At 41.4% G+C, this 16,814-nt stretch overlaps 1 protein-coding gene across 4 annotated transcripts in view; it reads left to right on the top strand.

Moving 5' to 3' along the window:
• Positions 1-16,814, top strand: part of WDFY4 (WDFY family member 4) — a 295,826-nt gene that overhangs the window by 67,230 nt on the left and 211,782 nt on the right. For all 4 annotated transcript variants that reach the window (XM_019444889.2, XM_019444887.2, XM_019444885.2 and 1 more), the window contains one exon: positions 12,217-12,310. In XM_019444889.2, coding sequence (XP_019300434.2) covers positions 12,217-12,310 — 94 coding nt within the window. The remainder of the gene's footprint in view (positions 1-12,216; positions 12,311-16,814) is intronic.

Consider the following 16,814-nt stretch of genomic DNA (forward strand, 5'->3'; position numbering starts at 1 on the left):
TTTTAAAAGTTTTATAGGTTTATGATCCATTTTGAGTTTCTTTTACTGCACGGTGTGAAGTTTAATTTGAGATTTACTATTTTTGTTTGCATTTGGATATCTAATTCCTCCTGTGCCATTTGTTGAAAATATTATCCATTTACATTGAATTAACTTTGTACCTTTGTGAAAAATCAATTGGCCGTATTTATGTAAGTCTTTTTCTGGACTCTATTCTGTTCCATTGATCTGTGTGTCTAGCCCTTCACTAATACTGTCTTGATCACTGTAGCTGTGTAATAAGTCATAACACCAGCTAATGTGAGTTCTCCAAATGTATTCTTCCTTTTCAAAATTGCTTCAATTATTTTAGTTCCTTTGCTTCTGGCTATACTAGTATATGTAAATATAATGATCAGCCTGCCTATATCTACAAAACTGTTGGGATCTTGATTGGAATTACATTAAATCTAAGATAAATTTGGAGAGAATTGAGACAAATATATTAGATCTTCCAATCCACAGACATACTATGTTTTTCCTTTTATATAAGTCTATGATTCCTTCCTTCCTTCCTTCCTTCCTTCCTTCCTTCCTTCCTTCCTTCCTTCCTTCTTAATAAATTCTGTGGTAACTAGCATACAGAACCAGCACACTTTATTATTTTTTATTTTATGAATAGAATTTATTGTCAAATAGGCTTACATACAACACCCAGTGCTCATCCCAACAAGTGCCCTCTTCAATTCCCATCACCTCTTTTCCCCTCTCCCCCCCTCCCCATCCACGCTCAGTATGTTCTCTGTACTTAAGAGTCTCTTGTGGTTTGCCCCCATCCCTCTCTGTTTGTAACTATTTTTTCCCCGTCTCTTCCACCATGGTCTTCTGTTAAACTTCTCAAGATCCACATATGAGTGAAAACATATGTTATCTGTCTTTCTCTGACTGACTTATTTCACTCAGCATAATACGTTCCAGTTCCATTCACGTTGTGGCAAATGGCATGATTTCATTTTTTCTCATTGCCAAGTAGTATTCCATTGTGTATATAAATCACATCTTCTTTATCCACTCATCAGTTGATGGACATTTAGGCTCTTTCCATGATCTGGCTATTGTTGAGAGTGCTGCTATAAACATTGGGGTACACGTGCCCCTATGCATCAGTACTCCTGTATCCCTTGGGTAAATTCCTAGTAATGTTATTGCTGGGTTGTAGGGTAGTTCTATTTTTAACTTTTTGAGGAACCTCCACACTGTTTTCCAGAGTGGCTGCACCAGTTTGCATTCCCACCAACAGTGCTAGAGGGTTCCTGTTTCTCCACATCCTCGCTAGCATCTGTAGTTTCCTGATTTGTTCATTTTAGCCACTCTGACCGATGCGAGGTGGTATCTCAGTGTGGCTTTGATTTGTATTTCCCTGATGAGTGACGTTGAGTATCTTTTCATGAGCCTATTGGCCATCTGGATGTCTTCTTTGGAAAAGTGTCTATTCGTGTCTTCTGCCCATTTCTTCACTGGATTATTTGTTTTTCAGGTGTGGAGTTTGGTAAGTTCCTTATAGATTTTGGATACTAGCCCTTTATCCGATATGTCATTTGCAAAAATGTGTCGGTTGCCTTTTAGTTTTGTTGAATGTTTCCTTTGCAGTGCAGGAATTTTTATCTTGATGAGGTCCCAATAGTTCATTTTTGCTTTTAATTACCTTGCCTTTGGAGATGTGTCGAGTAAGAAATTGCTGTGGCTGAGGTCAAAGAGGTTTTTACCTGCTTTCTCCTCTAGGGTTTTGGTGGTTTCCTGTCTCACATTCAGGTCCTTCATCCATTTAGAGTTTATTTTTGTGAATGGTGTAAGTGGTCTAGTTTCATTCTTTTGCATGTTGCTGTCCAGTTCTCCCAGCACCATTTGCTAAAGAGACTGTCTTTTTTCCATTGGATACTCTGTCCTGCTTTGTCAAAGATTAGTTGGCCATACATCTGTGGGTCCAATTCTGGACTCTCTATTCTATTTCATGGTCTATGTGTCTGTTTTTGTGCCAATACCATACTGTCTTGATGATTACAAATTTGTAGTAGAGACTAAAGTCTGGGATTATGATGCCTCCCTCTTTGGTTTTCTTCTTCAATATCACTTTGGCTGTTCGGGGGCTTTTGTGGTTCCATACAAATTTTAGGATTGCTTGTTCTAGCTTCAAGAAGAATGCTGGTGCAATTTTGATTGGGATTGCATTGAATGTGTAGATTGCTTTGGGTGGTATTGACATTTTAACAGTATTTATTTTTCCAGTCCATGAGCATGCAATGTTTTTCCATTTCTTTGTGTCCTTTTCAATTTCCTTCATAAGCTTTCTATAGTTTTCAGCATACAGGTCCTTAACATCTTTGGTTAGGTTTATTCCTAGGTATTTTATGGTTCTTGGTGCAATTGTAAATGGGATCAATTTCTTTATTCCTCTTTCTGTTACTTCATTATTGATGTATAAAAATGCAACTGATTTCTGTACATTGATTTTGTACTGTGCGACTTTGCTGAATTCATATATCCGTTCTAGCAGTCTTTCAGTGGAGTCTTTCAGGTTTTCCATGTAGAGTATCATGTCATCTGAGAAAAGTGAAAGTTTGACTTCTTCTTTGCCAGTTTTGATGCCTTGTATTTTATCTTGTTGTCTGATTGCTGATGCTAGGACTTCCAACACTGTTAAACAACAGCGGTGAGAGTGGACATCCCTGTTGTGTTCCTGAAAGCTGAGAGCTGAGAGCTTTCCCCCATTGAGGATGATATCAGCTGTGGGCTTTTCATATGTGGCTTTTATGATATTTAAGTATGTTCCTTCTATTCTGACTTTCTTGAGGGTTTTTATTAAGAAACGATGTTGTATTTTATCAAATCCTCTTTCTGCATCTATTGACAGAATCATATGGTTCTTATCCTTTCTTTTATTAATGTGATATATCACACTGATTGATTTGTGAATATTGAACCAGCTCTGCAGCCCAGGAATGAATCCCACTTGATCCTAGTGAATAATTCTCTTTATATGATGTTGAATTTGATATGCTAGTATCTTGTTGAGAATTTTTGCATCCATGTTCATCGTGGATATTGGCCTGTAGTTCTCCTTTTTTGTAGTTCTCTGTCTGGTTTGGGAATCAAGGTAATGTTGGCTTCATAGAATGAGTCTGGAAGTTTTCCTTCAATTTCTATTTTTTGGAACAGCTTGAGAAAGATAATTATTAACTCTGCTGTAAATGTCTGGTAGAATTCCCCAGGGAAGCCATCTGGTCCAGGACTCTTATTTGTTGGGAGATTTTTGATAACTGATTCAATTTCTTCACTAGTTATGGGTCTGTTCAAATTTTCTGTTTCTTCCCGTTAGAGTCTTGGTAGTGTGTGGGTGTCCAGGAATTTGTCCATTTCTTCCAGGTTGTCCTGTTTGTTGGCATAGTTTTTTTTATAGTATTCTTTGATAGTTGCTTGAATTTCTGAGGGATTGGTTGTGACAAATCCATTTTCATTCGTGATTATATCTATTTGGGTCCTCTCTCTTTTCTTTTTGAGAAGTCCGGCCAGGGTTTATCAATTTTGTTTATTTTTTCAAAAAAACCAACTCAATTTCATTGATCTGTTTTACTATTTATTTTTTTTTATTCTGTATTTTTTATTTCTGCTCTGATCTTTATTATTTCTCTTCTTCTGCTGGGTTTGGGGTTTCTTTGTTGTTCTGTTTCTAGTTCCTTTAGAACTTTAGGTGTACTGTTAGATTTTGTATTTGGGATTTTTCTTATTTCTTGAGATAGGCCTGGATTGCAATGTATTTTCCTCTTAGGACTGCCTTTGCTGCATCCCAAAGGGTTTGGATTGTTGTATTTTCATTTTCATTTGTTTCCATATATTTTTAAATTTCTTCTTTAATTGCCTGGTTGACCCATTCATTCTATAGTAGGATGTTCTTTAACCTGCATGCATTTGGAGGTTTTCCAGACTTTTTCCTGTGATTGATCTCAAGTGTCATAGCATTGTGATCTGAAAGTTTGCATGGTATGATCTCAATTCTTTTATATTATTGAGGACTGTTTTGTGACCCAGTATGTGATCCATCTTGGAGAATGTTCCATGTGCACTTGAGAAGAATGTATATTCTGCTGCTTTAGGATGCAAAGTTCTAAATATATCTCTCAAGTCCATCTGGTCCAGTGTATGATTCAAGGCCATTGTTTATTTATTGATTTTCTGCCTAGATGATCTATCCATTGTTGTAAGTGGAGTATTAAAGTCCCCTGCAATTACCATTCTTTTTTTTTTTTTTTTTAACGTTTATTTATTTTTGAGACAGAGAGAGACAGAGCATGAACGGGGGAGGGGCAGAGAGAGAGGGAGACACAGAATCGGAAGCAGGCTCCAGGCTCTGAGCAATCAGCCCAGAGCCCGACGCGGGGCTCGAACTCACGGACCATGAGATCGTGACCTGAGCCGAAGTCGGACACTTAACCGACTGAGCCACCCAGGCGCCCCCCCTGCAATTACCATTCTTACCAATAAGGTTGCTTATGTTTGTGATTAATTGTTTTATATATTTGGGTGCTCCCATATATAAATGCATAAACATTTATAATTGTTAGCTCTTCCTGATGGATAGACCCCATAATTATTATATAATGTCCTTCTTCATCTCTTGTTACAGTCTTTATAAAATCTAGTTTGTCTGATATAAGTATGGCTACTCCAGCTTTCTTTTGACTCCCAGTGGCATGATAGCTGGTTCTCCACCCCTCACTTTCAATCTTAAGGTGTCCTCAGGTCTAAAATGGGTCTCTTGTAGACAGAAAATAGATGGGTCTTGTTTTTTTTTTTTTTTTTTTTTTATCCATTCTGATACCCTAAGTCTTCTGATTGGAGCATTTAGTCCCTTTACATTCAGTGTTATTATTGAAAGATACGGGTTTAGACTCGTTGTGCTATCTGTGGATATTTGCTTCTAGTGATGTCCCTTGCCTTTGTGGTCTTTGCAACACTCACAGAGTTCCCCTTAGGATCTCTTTCTTGTAGGACTGGTTTAGCAGTAATGAATTCCTTCAGGTTTTGTTTGTTTGGGAAAACTTTTATCTCTCCTTCTATTCTGAATGACAGGATTGCTGGATAAAGGGTTCTTGGCTGCATATTTTTCCTATTCATCACATTGAAAATTTCCTGCCACTCCCTTCTGGCCTGCCAAGTTTCAGTATATAGATCTGCTATGACTCTTATGTGTCTACCATTGTAGGTTAAGGCCCGTTTATCCCTAGCTGCTTTCAGAATTCTCTCTTTATCTTTGTATTTTACCAGTTTCACTATGATAATGTCGTGCAGAAGATTGATTCAAGTTACATCTGAAGGGAGTTCTCTGTGCCTTCTGGATTTCAATGTCTGTTTCCTTCCCCAGATTGGGGAAGTTCTCAGCTATGATTTGTTCAAGCACACCTTCAGTCCCTTTTTCTCTCTCTTCTTCTTCTGGAACTCCTATGATACAGATATTGTTTAGTTTCATTGAATCACTTAGTTCTATAATTCTCCCCTCATGATCCATAATTTTTTTTACCTCTTTTTCTCTGCTTCATATTTTTCCATAATTTTATCTTCTGTTTCACCTATTCTCCTCCACTGCCTCTTCAGTTTTCACTGTCACCTCCTCTAGTTTATTTTGCACCTCATTTACAGCATTTTAAAATTAATCATGATTATTTTTTAGTTCCTTGATCTCTGCAGCAATAGATTCTCTATTGTCTTCTATGCTTTTTTTCAAGTCCAGCGATTAATCTTATGACTATTATTCTAAATTCTTGTTCAGTTATATTGTTTGTATCTGTTTTGAGCAATTCTTTAGCTGTCATTTCTTCCTGGAATTCTTTTGAGGAAAATTCTTCCGTTTCATCATTTTGGCTAGCTTTCTGTCCCTTATGTGTTTTAAAAGCTTGTTATGTGCCCTGCACCTGTGAGCACTACTATATTAAAGAGGGGTCATACACGGTCCAGGGCGTGGCCCTTCCGGAGGTATTTTTTGGAGAGTGTTACTTGCACTCTGTTGTCGTGACATTGGTTACTTTATCTCCCTACTCGTAGTGATGTTTTGAACCCTCCACTACGTGTGCTTTGATTTGTTTGTTGAAGTAGCCCTGGAAAGGAAAACAAACAGAAAACAAAAACACACAACCCCACAAACAAACCTCAAAAACAGAAAACCAGAGACCCCAGCTACAAGTAAACAACAGGGTGGAGGCGATGCTGATGGAAGAGGCCTTATCCCATACAAAGAAAGAAATGACAGGGGTGGGGAAAAAGAAAAAAATAAAACTTGATCAGACAGAGAAACTATACGGCTTAATCCAGAGAGAGAGAAAGGAGAATAAAGGAGGTGTGAAACGTGGATCAAGAGAATGGATTAGATATGTCTGCTTAAACAGACCAAAGACCAGAGTAACCAGACTAGAGGAAGGGAGAGATAAGAAGGAGAAAAGGAAGACTATATCTATATAATAAGAACCGTCCAAGAATTAGACCAGGCAATGCAGCAGCGCTGGTCTGGAGGAGGGGCCTTCCGGTTCATCAGCATTGATTCCGCTCCAGTAGATACACAGTTCCCAGACGCGGATGGGCGTGGCTTGGCATAGGCGGCCCCGCCTCCACTGTGGGCCCTGCGGTCCCATCCCTGAAGCCCCACCTTGTTGGTGATGGGGAGAAAAATGGCGACACCCCAGTCTCTCCTCCACAGACGGATATCCCAAACCACACTGATCCAGCCGTCCTCACTGTACCGCAGGTGCAAACGAGGTGGTTTGTCTTGCCCACTCCTGTGCCTGGTGCTTGGCTGGGGTTCAAACTCCCTCCTCCGGCAGATACTGGGGAAATGCTGCTCTGCACCGCCTGATATATGGTCCCCTGCTGGCAGGCGCAAGCAGGCTTTGTCCTGTCCCACAGCTCTCCAGGGAGGGGATCGCTTTCTCCTACTGGGGACTGCACCCCTGACCTAGCCACTGAACCCGGGGCTGGCTCCTCTCCTCGCCAGGTGCGCAATCCCAGCAGCCAACTCCAGTCCGGAGAAAGCCCCGGGAGTTAGAGATTGGATCTTTCTCCATCCAGGTCCAAGGTTTTTCTCTTGTCCAGATATAGTCCTGTGCTTCCCCAGCTGCTCTTTCTCTTTCCTCTTCTCTCCGCAGAAAGGGATCCCTCCCCTCCGTTCGTTTTCTCTCTCCCAGCTCGCAATCACGCACCTAAGGCCCCTCAGATTGTCCCAGTGGGTCCCTGGAAGCGACTGTCTCTTTGTCTCCTGGACTCTCAGAGTTCAAAGTCCGTTAACACTGCTTTGTTTGAGAGAGGAGGGAACTTTGGATCCTCCTACTTCTCCACCATGTTGGCCCCTCCTTTTCCAATACTTCATGTTTTGAATATGACTTTATGGGGCAAATTCAGAAAGTTCATCTAAATTTGGCTATTTGTACTTATAAAATTAGAACCTTCCTGGTGCTTTTTGGCCACTGTGGTCCAAATTTATGAGGTTGTGGAGTGACAGTGGGATTCATGGGGTCTGGAGCCGATGGCCAAGAAAGAATTCTTGAAGTCGTCTTTGGTGCAAAAAGGTGATTTTATTAAAGCATGGGGACAGGACCTGTGGGCAGAAAGAGCTCCCCAGCACACTTAAAAAAAAAAGAGTTATACCTAAGTATTTATTCGTTTTTTGAGCTTTATTTTACGTGACATTTTTAACGTTTTGTTTTCCAGTTGTTTAATTCTAGTATATAGGAATATGATTAATTTTTACATGTAATTGTGAACCCTGAGACCTTGTTAAATTCACTTATTAGTTCTAAGAGTTTTTTTTTTTTTTTTAAATACATTGTTTAGGATTTTCTGTGTAGACAATCATATTGTCTGGGAATAGTGAGGTTTTATGTCTTCCTTTCCAATCTGTTGTTCCAAACACGGTACTGAATAGGACCAGTGACAGCAGACATCCTTGATTTGTTCTTAGTCTTGGGGAGAAAGTGTTCAGTCAATCTTTTGCCATCAAATATTATATCAGCTCTGGGTTTCTTCCTCCTTTTAGGTGTCCAGTATCAGGTTATGGATAATTCCTTCTATTTCTAGTTTACTGATAACTTTTTTCATGAACAAATGTCAAATTTCTCAAATGCTTTTTTCTGTGTGTGATCATGTTATTTTATTTTAAAATTTATTTATTTATTTACTTATTTATTTTCTGAGAGAGTGAGAGAGAGAGAGAGAGAGAGAGGGGCAGGGGGGATGTGGAGAGAGAATCTTAAGTGGGCTCCACTCCCAGCATGGAGTCTGATGCAGGGCTCTAGCTCATGACCATGAGATCATGACCTGCTTAACCGACTGAGCCACTCAGGCACCTAAGTTCAAAATATTTTAAAACTTTTCTTGAAACTTTGTCTTTAACCCATGAGCTATTTAGAACTATGTTGTTTACAGCATGAATGTGCTGAATACCACTGAACTGGTCACCTGAAAATGGTTAAGATAGTAAGTTTTAAGTCATTTGTTTTTTATCACAACTAATAAGAAATACGTTGTTTAGTTCCCAAGTACATGGAACATTTTCATTTATCTTTCTATTATTCATTTTTAATTTAATTCTGTCACGATCAGAGAACATACTTTGTATGATTATACTTATTTGATATGGTTCAAGGTTTATTTTATGACCTAGACTATGGTCTCTTTTGACAAAATTTCCACAGAATGTGAAAAGAGGGTGTATTCTGAAGTTGTTGAGTGGAATGTTCCCTACGTCAATCACATTGGTTGTTTATGGTGTTGTTCAGTTTTATACTTTTGATTGTTTTCTGTCTACTTTTCCTATCAATTACTGAAAGAAGAGTGTTGAAGTTTCCAGCTATAACTGTGAATTTGTCTGTTTGTCCTTCTACTTCTACTAGTTTTTCTTTATGAATTTTGATGCTCTGTTGTGAAATGCCTACACGTTTCGGGTGCTGTGCCGCCTTTAATGATTGTGCAACATAACCTGTTCATTCCTGGTAATTTTCGTTGCTCTGAAGCCTGTTTTTTTCTAGGATTAGTAGAGCCACACCCAGCTTTCGTTTGCTCAGTGTTAGCATGGTTTAAATTTTTTCTACCTTTTTCTTTTAATCTGTCTATAATATTTCAAGTGTGTGGCATATAGTTTGGGGTTTTTCCCCCATTCTGACAATATGTGTCTATTAATTGGGGTATGTGGAAAATTTTTATTTCATGTAATTTTTGATATGGTTGGACTTAGGTCTACCATTTTGTTATTTGTTTTCTCCTTGTTCCCCCTTTTTTGTTCCTCTGTTTCTCTTTCCCTAACTTTTTGTGGATTATTTGAATATATTATAGTATTCAGTTTAAATGTATCTGTAGTATTTTTTTACTATCTCTCTTTGTCTTCTTTCTTTAGTGCTTGTCTTAGGGATTACAATGCACATACTTAACATCCAACTTAGAATTAATATTTTGCTACTTCAAATGGAATACAGAAAGTTTACCTCTATGCAGGTTCCTTTACTCTCTGCTATTTTTGTTGTAATATTCATAGTATTACATCTAGTAATATTTTTCTTTCAACCATCATACATATGTTAAGAACTTCAGAAAAAATGTAGTCTATTTAAAAAAATATTTATTTAGAGAGAGAGAGAAAGAGAGAGAGTGAACACAAGAAGGGGCAGGGGTAGAGGGAGAGGGAAAGAGAATCCCAAGGAGGCACCACACTGTCAGCACAGACCCCAAAGTGGGGCTTGATCCCACTACCCTGGGATTATGGCGTGAGCCAAAATCAAGAGTAGGATGCTTAACTGACTGAGCTACCCAGGTGCCCTGAAAAAACATACTCTGTTAAGGTTGTCCGATTATTTACCATTTCTCTTGGTCTTTCTTCATTCCTGAAATACCATGTTTCTTTCTATTACTATTTCCCTCCCATCTGAAAAACTTCCAGTGTTATTTTTTGAGAAAATCTCATGACAAGAAATTCTCTTTGTTTTCCTTCATCTGGGAACATATTTCTTTTGTCTTTATTTCTGAAAGATATTTTCCTGGATATGGAATTATGTGTATTTCTTTTCAACACTTTACAATTATTGTTCCTTTAGTTTCTGATTTCTCATGAGAAAATCCACAGCCATTCAAATTGTTGTTCCCCTGTATATAGTGTGTTTTTTTTTTTTCCTCTGGCTGCTTTCAAGATTTTTTTAATTGTCTTTAGAGTTTAGTAGATTGACTGTGATGTTCCTGGGCACATATTGCTTTGTTGATTTTGTTAAGCTTCTTAAATCTTTAAGGGTATGTATTTCACCAGATTTAAAGAAACAATGGCTAAAACTTTCCTGAAAAATTTTTTTTACACTACACTCGTTCTCCTATTCTTCTGGAACTCCTACAATAGGATGTTAGATCCTTCAGTATTATTACACATGAGTTTGAGGCTTTCTTATGTTGAAAAAAGAAAACTTTTTTTGTTGTTCACATTGGGCAATTTCTGTTGATCCATCTTTCAATTCATGGGCTCTTATCTCTTTCATCTTATTGTTTTATTGTTCTCATTTAGTGAGATTTTTAAATTCATTATTGTATTTTCAGCTCTTAAGTTTCCATTTGACTCTTTTTTTACTGCTTCAGTTTCTTTACTGAGACTTTCTAGCTTTTCATTCATTTCAATAGTATTCACCCTTATTCCTTACCAGTGTGGTTACTAACAGCTGATTTAAAGTTTTGTCTGATAATTCCAACATCTATGTCATCTCAAGCTTCTCATCATCTATTGATTATCTTTTTCTGTGTGAGATATTGAGATTTCTCTGACTTGTTCTATGCTAAGTAATTTCAGATTGTGTCTAGGACATTTCGAATGTTGTAAACTCTAGCTTCTGTTCATGTCTTCTGGAGAATGTTGATTATTTTGCTTTAGCAGGCAACCAACCAGGTTAGGTTCAGTCTGCAAGGTCTTACCTACCTTCTGTGGACAACATTTCCAGTGTTAGTTTGGTTTCACAGACTTGCCAGTGCGATTTGATCTATTCTCTATTTGCCCATGAAGTTGCCAGTATAGGGTGGTAGTTTCTCCTTGAGTTCAGTTCTCAAAGCCTTTGGAATGTGGTTTAGGGTCAGATCCGCACATGCACAGCTAGCTCAGAGTTGAGCCCAGAGGTTGATACATCATCTGACGTTCTTAAGTCTCCTCCTCGTCATCATCTCCCCAATACTTTATGGCTCTCAGGGGCCCCTTCCTTCTCCTCTGTATAGGAATGTGAAGCGTTAGTTTTGCTGCCATTTCACATACTTCTCACCACTGCATCTGTTTCTGGGGCCAAGCAGGAAAGGAAAAAGAGGGACAACAGCAGTAGGAATTTGGCCTATATTCTTGGAACCATGGTTATTTTGGTTTGAGAGGATTGTCTTCTCCCAGGATTTCAGGCACCTGCCTGGCCACTGCTACTGCTGTGGGGTTGCCTGGAGGCTGGCTGAGAAAGAATGAAGAAATCTAGCAAAGAAAATCCCAGGGGTTCTCCTCCGTGTTCTATGATTTGCAGTGGCCTCCTTTCCTGCTCCTCAGACCAGAAACAGAGATCTTTTCTTGGTGCTCTGTCCTTGTCTGCACGTGGTACCCATTTCAGTTTTCAGACTCCCTATGAGCCATACCAAGGAATGCTGGAGGGAGAAGCCCCAGGAAATAAACTCAATGCCAGTTGCCTGGTGCTTTGGGTTTGGTTTCCCTCTCTGCTACCATTTATGTTTCAGAGCCATCAGAGAGCTGCTCGTGTGTCCTATGTGAGTTTTGAGTTGCATTCGGTGGGTAGGACAGAGTAGAGCATGCTTACACCATCTTGAAGGGATCCGGAAGCCCTTGTATGTGTGTGTTCAACATAAACCGAGAGCGGCTCCATCTCCTACAATGCCTGGAAAGAAGGGGAAAGGACAGGCAGCTAACTTGCGTTGAATATCAACTGTGAACCAGCCACAGCATCCTGGTGCACAAAAGCATTATTTAACGTCTCTCTGAGGCAAGAGCTCCAGTTTATGAGCTCCACTGTCTAGTTGGGGAAAATTCAGCTCAGACTAATTATTTCAAAGTCATATAGATAATTAGTGGTAGACTGAGGATGTGTATTATGGCCTGTCTTAGAAAAATTCAGAAAGGTTTGTGAAAAGCAAAAGACACTGGAAAACTCAAAGCTGATACCCTGCTCCCCCTTCTCTCTGCAGGATGGATGAAGGGGACGCTGTGATCATACACCCCGGGGTCCTGTGCATCATGGTGAGACTGCTGCCTCGGTTGTACCATGAAGACCACCCCCAGGTACTTGTTGATGAACACACATCTTTGTCTTTTTCACATGACTGATCGTTTAAGCTCCTTCCGGCCAGACCGTTTTCTTTTTTGCTTTTGCCCTCAGTGCCCTGCATTAGCAGAGCCGCCCTCGCAAAGCACCTTCCGCAGGGGAGATTCAGTATGTCTGCGACCCTTGACTGAGTTCTGCCCCCCCCTTCCAAGGCCATTTAAAACAGGTCATTTCTTCTGGCAAAGTGACCTTCTAAAAACAACAGCCAAACAAAAACTAGTTGAAATGATTCAACCTTCATGAGGCAAGCCCTGGATGCTAAGGATGGTGCTGGGCCTTGGGGGGCTCAGCAGTCCTTGCCTCCCATCCATTCATCCGTCCTGTGGATGTTGGCTGTGATCCTGGCTTGGCGCTCTGTGGAGGATATGCCAGGCTGACAAGATGGAGCCTGTCCATGGATCCTGCATCCATCATGGGGACCAAGAAGTGGTACCAGTGCAGACAGGCTAAATAAATAAGCTCACAAATAAATATACAATTACCAATTATGACAAGTGATAATGAGGGGAAAAACAGGATGCCGAGAAAGAATAATGGGAATGGAGATGGGGGAAGGCCTAATTCAATCTAATTTAGAGGAAGGGGTGGAGGTCAGGGAAGCCATCTCCTAGATGGTGACATTCAAGCCGAGCCCTGAAAGATGAGTAACAATTAACCAGGCAGGAAGGAGTCTGCTGCAGGCGGCTGGAGTGGGAGCAAAGGGGGAGAGTGGGGAATGTGTCAGATGTGACAGGCAGAGGAAGACTGGAGCCTTGTTTAAGTATGGAGTTCTGTCTCAAGGGCAGCAAGAAGCATCTCTCAAGGGAGCGGACGATGACTCTATCGGGTTTTTGTATCAGAAATATCTCTTTCGTCGTTGCGTGGGGAAGGGCCTGGGAATGGGGACAGAAGTTAGCGGGCCATGTCTGCAGTTCCACATTGGCGGTGGCTCAGGTAGGGTGGTGTCTGGGTCAGTGTGAAGAGAGAGGAGACATCGAATCACAGAGCCCCGAGATGAATGGGTCCAGGGAGCGGGAAGAGGAAGTCAAAGGCAACCCTCAAGTTCCCGTCCTGGAAGAACCAAGGGCCCTATTGCAGAGTGAAAGGATGGAGCAGTAGAACAAGACAATTCTTGAACAAGTTCACTCCGTTTGTATGATAAATACTTTAGAAATTCTGAAGAAGAAACTGGAAGGGTTGAGGAAGACCCGGAGGATGCACGCTTTGCTTAGCAGCAGATGGAAGGAAGTGAGTGGAACGGAGCAACCAGGCGTGGTGCTGGACCCTTTCACGGCTTATTTGTCCTCACAGCAGTTTCAGCGGGAGTATTATTGTCTGTTTTAACCAGCGGGGAACCAGAGACTCAGACAACGTAAAGTGCTTTGAAGGATTCCCCGTTGGTGGACTTGGTATTAAATGTGGTCCTACCTGGCGACAGGTCTCCTGGTCTGTTCCCTGCACAGCGGTGGCTTCCTTGGGAAGAATGAGGGGCGGGGGTTGCAGGCCCAGCTTTTCTTTGTCCAGGACTTAAAAAGGAAATGATATGTTCTAGGAAGAAGTGACAACTAGGGGCGTTATTAGTCACAGCCTGAAAATGTCAATGACCTGGTAAAATACTATAAGTCCTCCGAAGTCAGTGAGAGAAGTAGAGTCAGGAGCAAAAGCCTTGATGTGTAAGGAAGGGAACTGTTTTCACTAAGGCAATTCTGTAGTATTTGATACAGGCTTAAAAAAAAAAAAAAGAGTGGGGGGCTGACCTGTTTCCATGGCTCTATGTCCCTTTGTAACTGGAATCATTGTTCTGGTTCTTATTCCTTTTCTGGGAAGTGACAATGAAATGATTATCAAACCAATGAATAGAGACACACGTCATAGTGACATGGAAGGCACTTTATATTTTTCAACATTTATGGAAAAGCAGCAGGCTGGGATAAAATGGGTCTGATTGTCTCTTTAGTTATCTGTTGCTGTGTAATCAACTACTGCCAAGTTAACAAACCATGTCATTCCTTCTCACGGTACGTGTGGGGTAGGAATTTAGACGGGCACGGCAGGGACAGCTCCTCTCTGTGCCACGTGGTAGCCGGTGGGATGGACCATTTAAGATGTCTTCTTTACTCATGCAACTGGTGCCTCGCAAAGCTGGTTCTGATGGCAGGGGCTTCCCGGGCTGGGTCACATGTCTGGGGCCTTGGTTTGAGCTGTTTATAAGATCCTGGGTTCTCCTCCATGGAGCCTTCTCCATCTGGCCTCTACCTGTGTCCTTCCAAGTGGACCCTCCAACCGGCCACATAGTAGCTCAGAGACCCCAAGGGCACAAAAGCAGAAGCTGCCTGCCCTTCCAAAGGCTTAGGCCTTGAACAAGGCAGCCTGGCTTCCACAGCATTGGTCTACTGGTCAAAGTGAGTCATAGGTTCAGCTTAGACTCTGTGGGAAGGGCCATATGCCTCCCGTACTGACGTGAGGGGTTGCATGCATATATATAGGACAGAAGGAATTATTAGGGGTTATCTTTTAAGACCAGTGCCTACTTGCCTTAAGCATTAACTGGTAGATAAAAATATTCGACCCCTAAATAAAATGTCCTTTAATTCTTTAAATGTCGTCTAACCATTCAGTTGTCTCAAGCGTGGGACTTTGCTTTCTTTACCTTGGCATTCAAGATTGGCCTGCCTGGAGCATTTTGGAAACTAATAGACACTCAGGGGCTATCTCTATGCTAGGCATGTTATTTCATCAATATTCGTAACAGCTCATTCCAGTACTCTAGAATCTCCCCATTTTGCAAGTGCTTGAGGCTCAAGAAAGTTCTGTGGTCATGGGGCTGGTGAGGAGAGGTCTGGAACTCACTCCCAGGCCCCAAGTCAAGAAGTGCTTGATGAATGGGTCTCTCATTCTTTGAAGCTTTGGCAGAATGTAGGATCATGCATTCTTAGCCTTGTACATTTTTCCAGGTGCAATAGCCTCATTGTGAGGATGTCTGGCTTCCTCAGCTATATTTCCAACCACGCAATGTGCTTGCAATGAGAACAACCAAGCCAGTGGTATGAGTGGCCTTAGCAGTCAGGCGGTTGCTGGTGATGTGTTGTGCGAAACTCCACCCCAGTGATGACCCGTGACGTGAGACAGAGCAGAAAGTGGCCTATCTCTCATCTCCTAGGGCATGGAAATTGTATGGATGGACCTGAGTTTCAGATCCACTCTGTGAGTTGTCACATTAGTGCATGGAGTGGGCTCTACTCCTCTGTGATGGCAATCGGACGTATTAAGTGTGCAAATGAGAGCTCCATTTGTTAGGATTCTTTTTCTCCAGTCAAGTCACAATAAGTAATTTAAGGAGAAGTCTAATTCTCCCTCACTGTCTCAAACATGCAAATGAAATGTAGTAGTGCGTTTTCTCAAATATTTGCTGCAGATGCCAAATCAGCTATTAAAAGTTGAATAATTACAGTAATTAATTTCTGGAAGGGGGGGGTGGGAAACCTCATAACAATCAATAGAAGAGCAAATCAAATGAGAAACGAGACCACACAGGAAAAAGCCAGAACAGAAAGGGCTGCAGGACTGCATCTTTAGTGCAGGAAAGTGCAGTAGATGGCAGTGTTACGAAGAGGATGGAATGTGAGATCCCCCTCTCCCTTTAGGTGGGCCTGATTATTCCCAGCATTACACGTGTAGCCACACTCCTCAGATGATCTTCCTACCTCATGGGTGAGAAACTGATGGCTTTCCAAGGCACAGATGTCATTTCAGGGGTGATAGCTTAAATAACTACACATATGGGGTATCTGATTTATTTCTTTTTTTTTTTAATTTATTTTTCTTAACGTTTATTTATTATTGAGAAACAGAGAGAGACAAAGCATGAGCTTGGGAGGGGCAGACGGAGGAGGAGACAGAGAATCCAAAGCAGGCTCCAGGCTCTGAGCTGTCAGCACAGAGCCCGACGCAGGACTCAAACCCACAAACTGCGAGATCATGACCTGAGCCGAAGTCGGACGCTCAACCAACTGAGCCACCCAGGTGCCCCTGATTTATTTCTAATCATGGCCGCAGGAAATTGTTTTGCTCACAACCAAGAGGTGTCTTTCCCCCGACCCTCCAAAATGTTAGCACCATGAACTGCTCTTGGAAAGATAATCCGGTTGGGGTTTTTTTTGGCCTCCTGTGTCATCACCAGTGTTAAAATTGGACTGGGGGAATTCAGCTGTGACTGTTGCTGTCCTAAGCACAAGGCAGACATGGAGTCCAGCTCAGTTCTCTGGGGGCTGAGTTGGCCTCAGAAAGAAGCAACAAATTGGCAAGAAGACGTTTTCCCTTTCTAGATGCTCAGCAGCCTTAAGGGTCTCGTTGTAAGGATGTGGCTGTGGGCCAGAACTCTGACCGGTCCTGCAAGGGCTCTCTGGTCCCCAGCATCACTCTGCTTTCATCAGGACTGCCTTTTTCAGTGCCTAGTGGGGGGCATTTGCTTGTGCTCGTAAG

Source organism: Panthera pardus, unplaced genomic scaffold, assembly GCF_024362965.1.
Source record: "Panthera pardus isolate Hobbes unplaced genomic scaffold, ASM2436296v1 HiC_scaffold_22, whole genome shotgun sequence".
Lineage (NCBI taxonomy): Eukaryota > Metazoa > Chordata > Mammalia > Carnivora > Felidae > Panthera > Panthera pardus.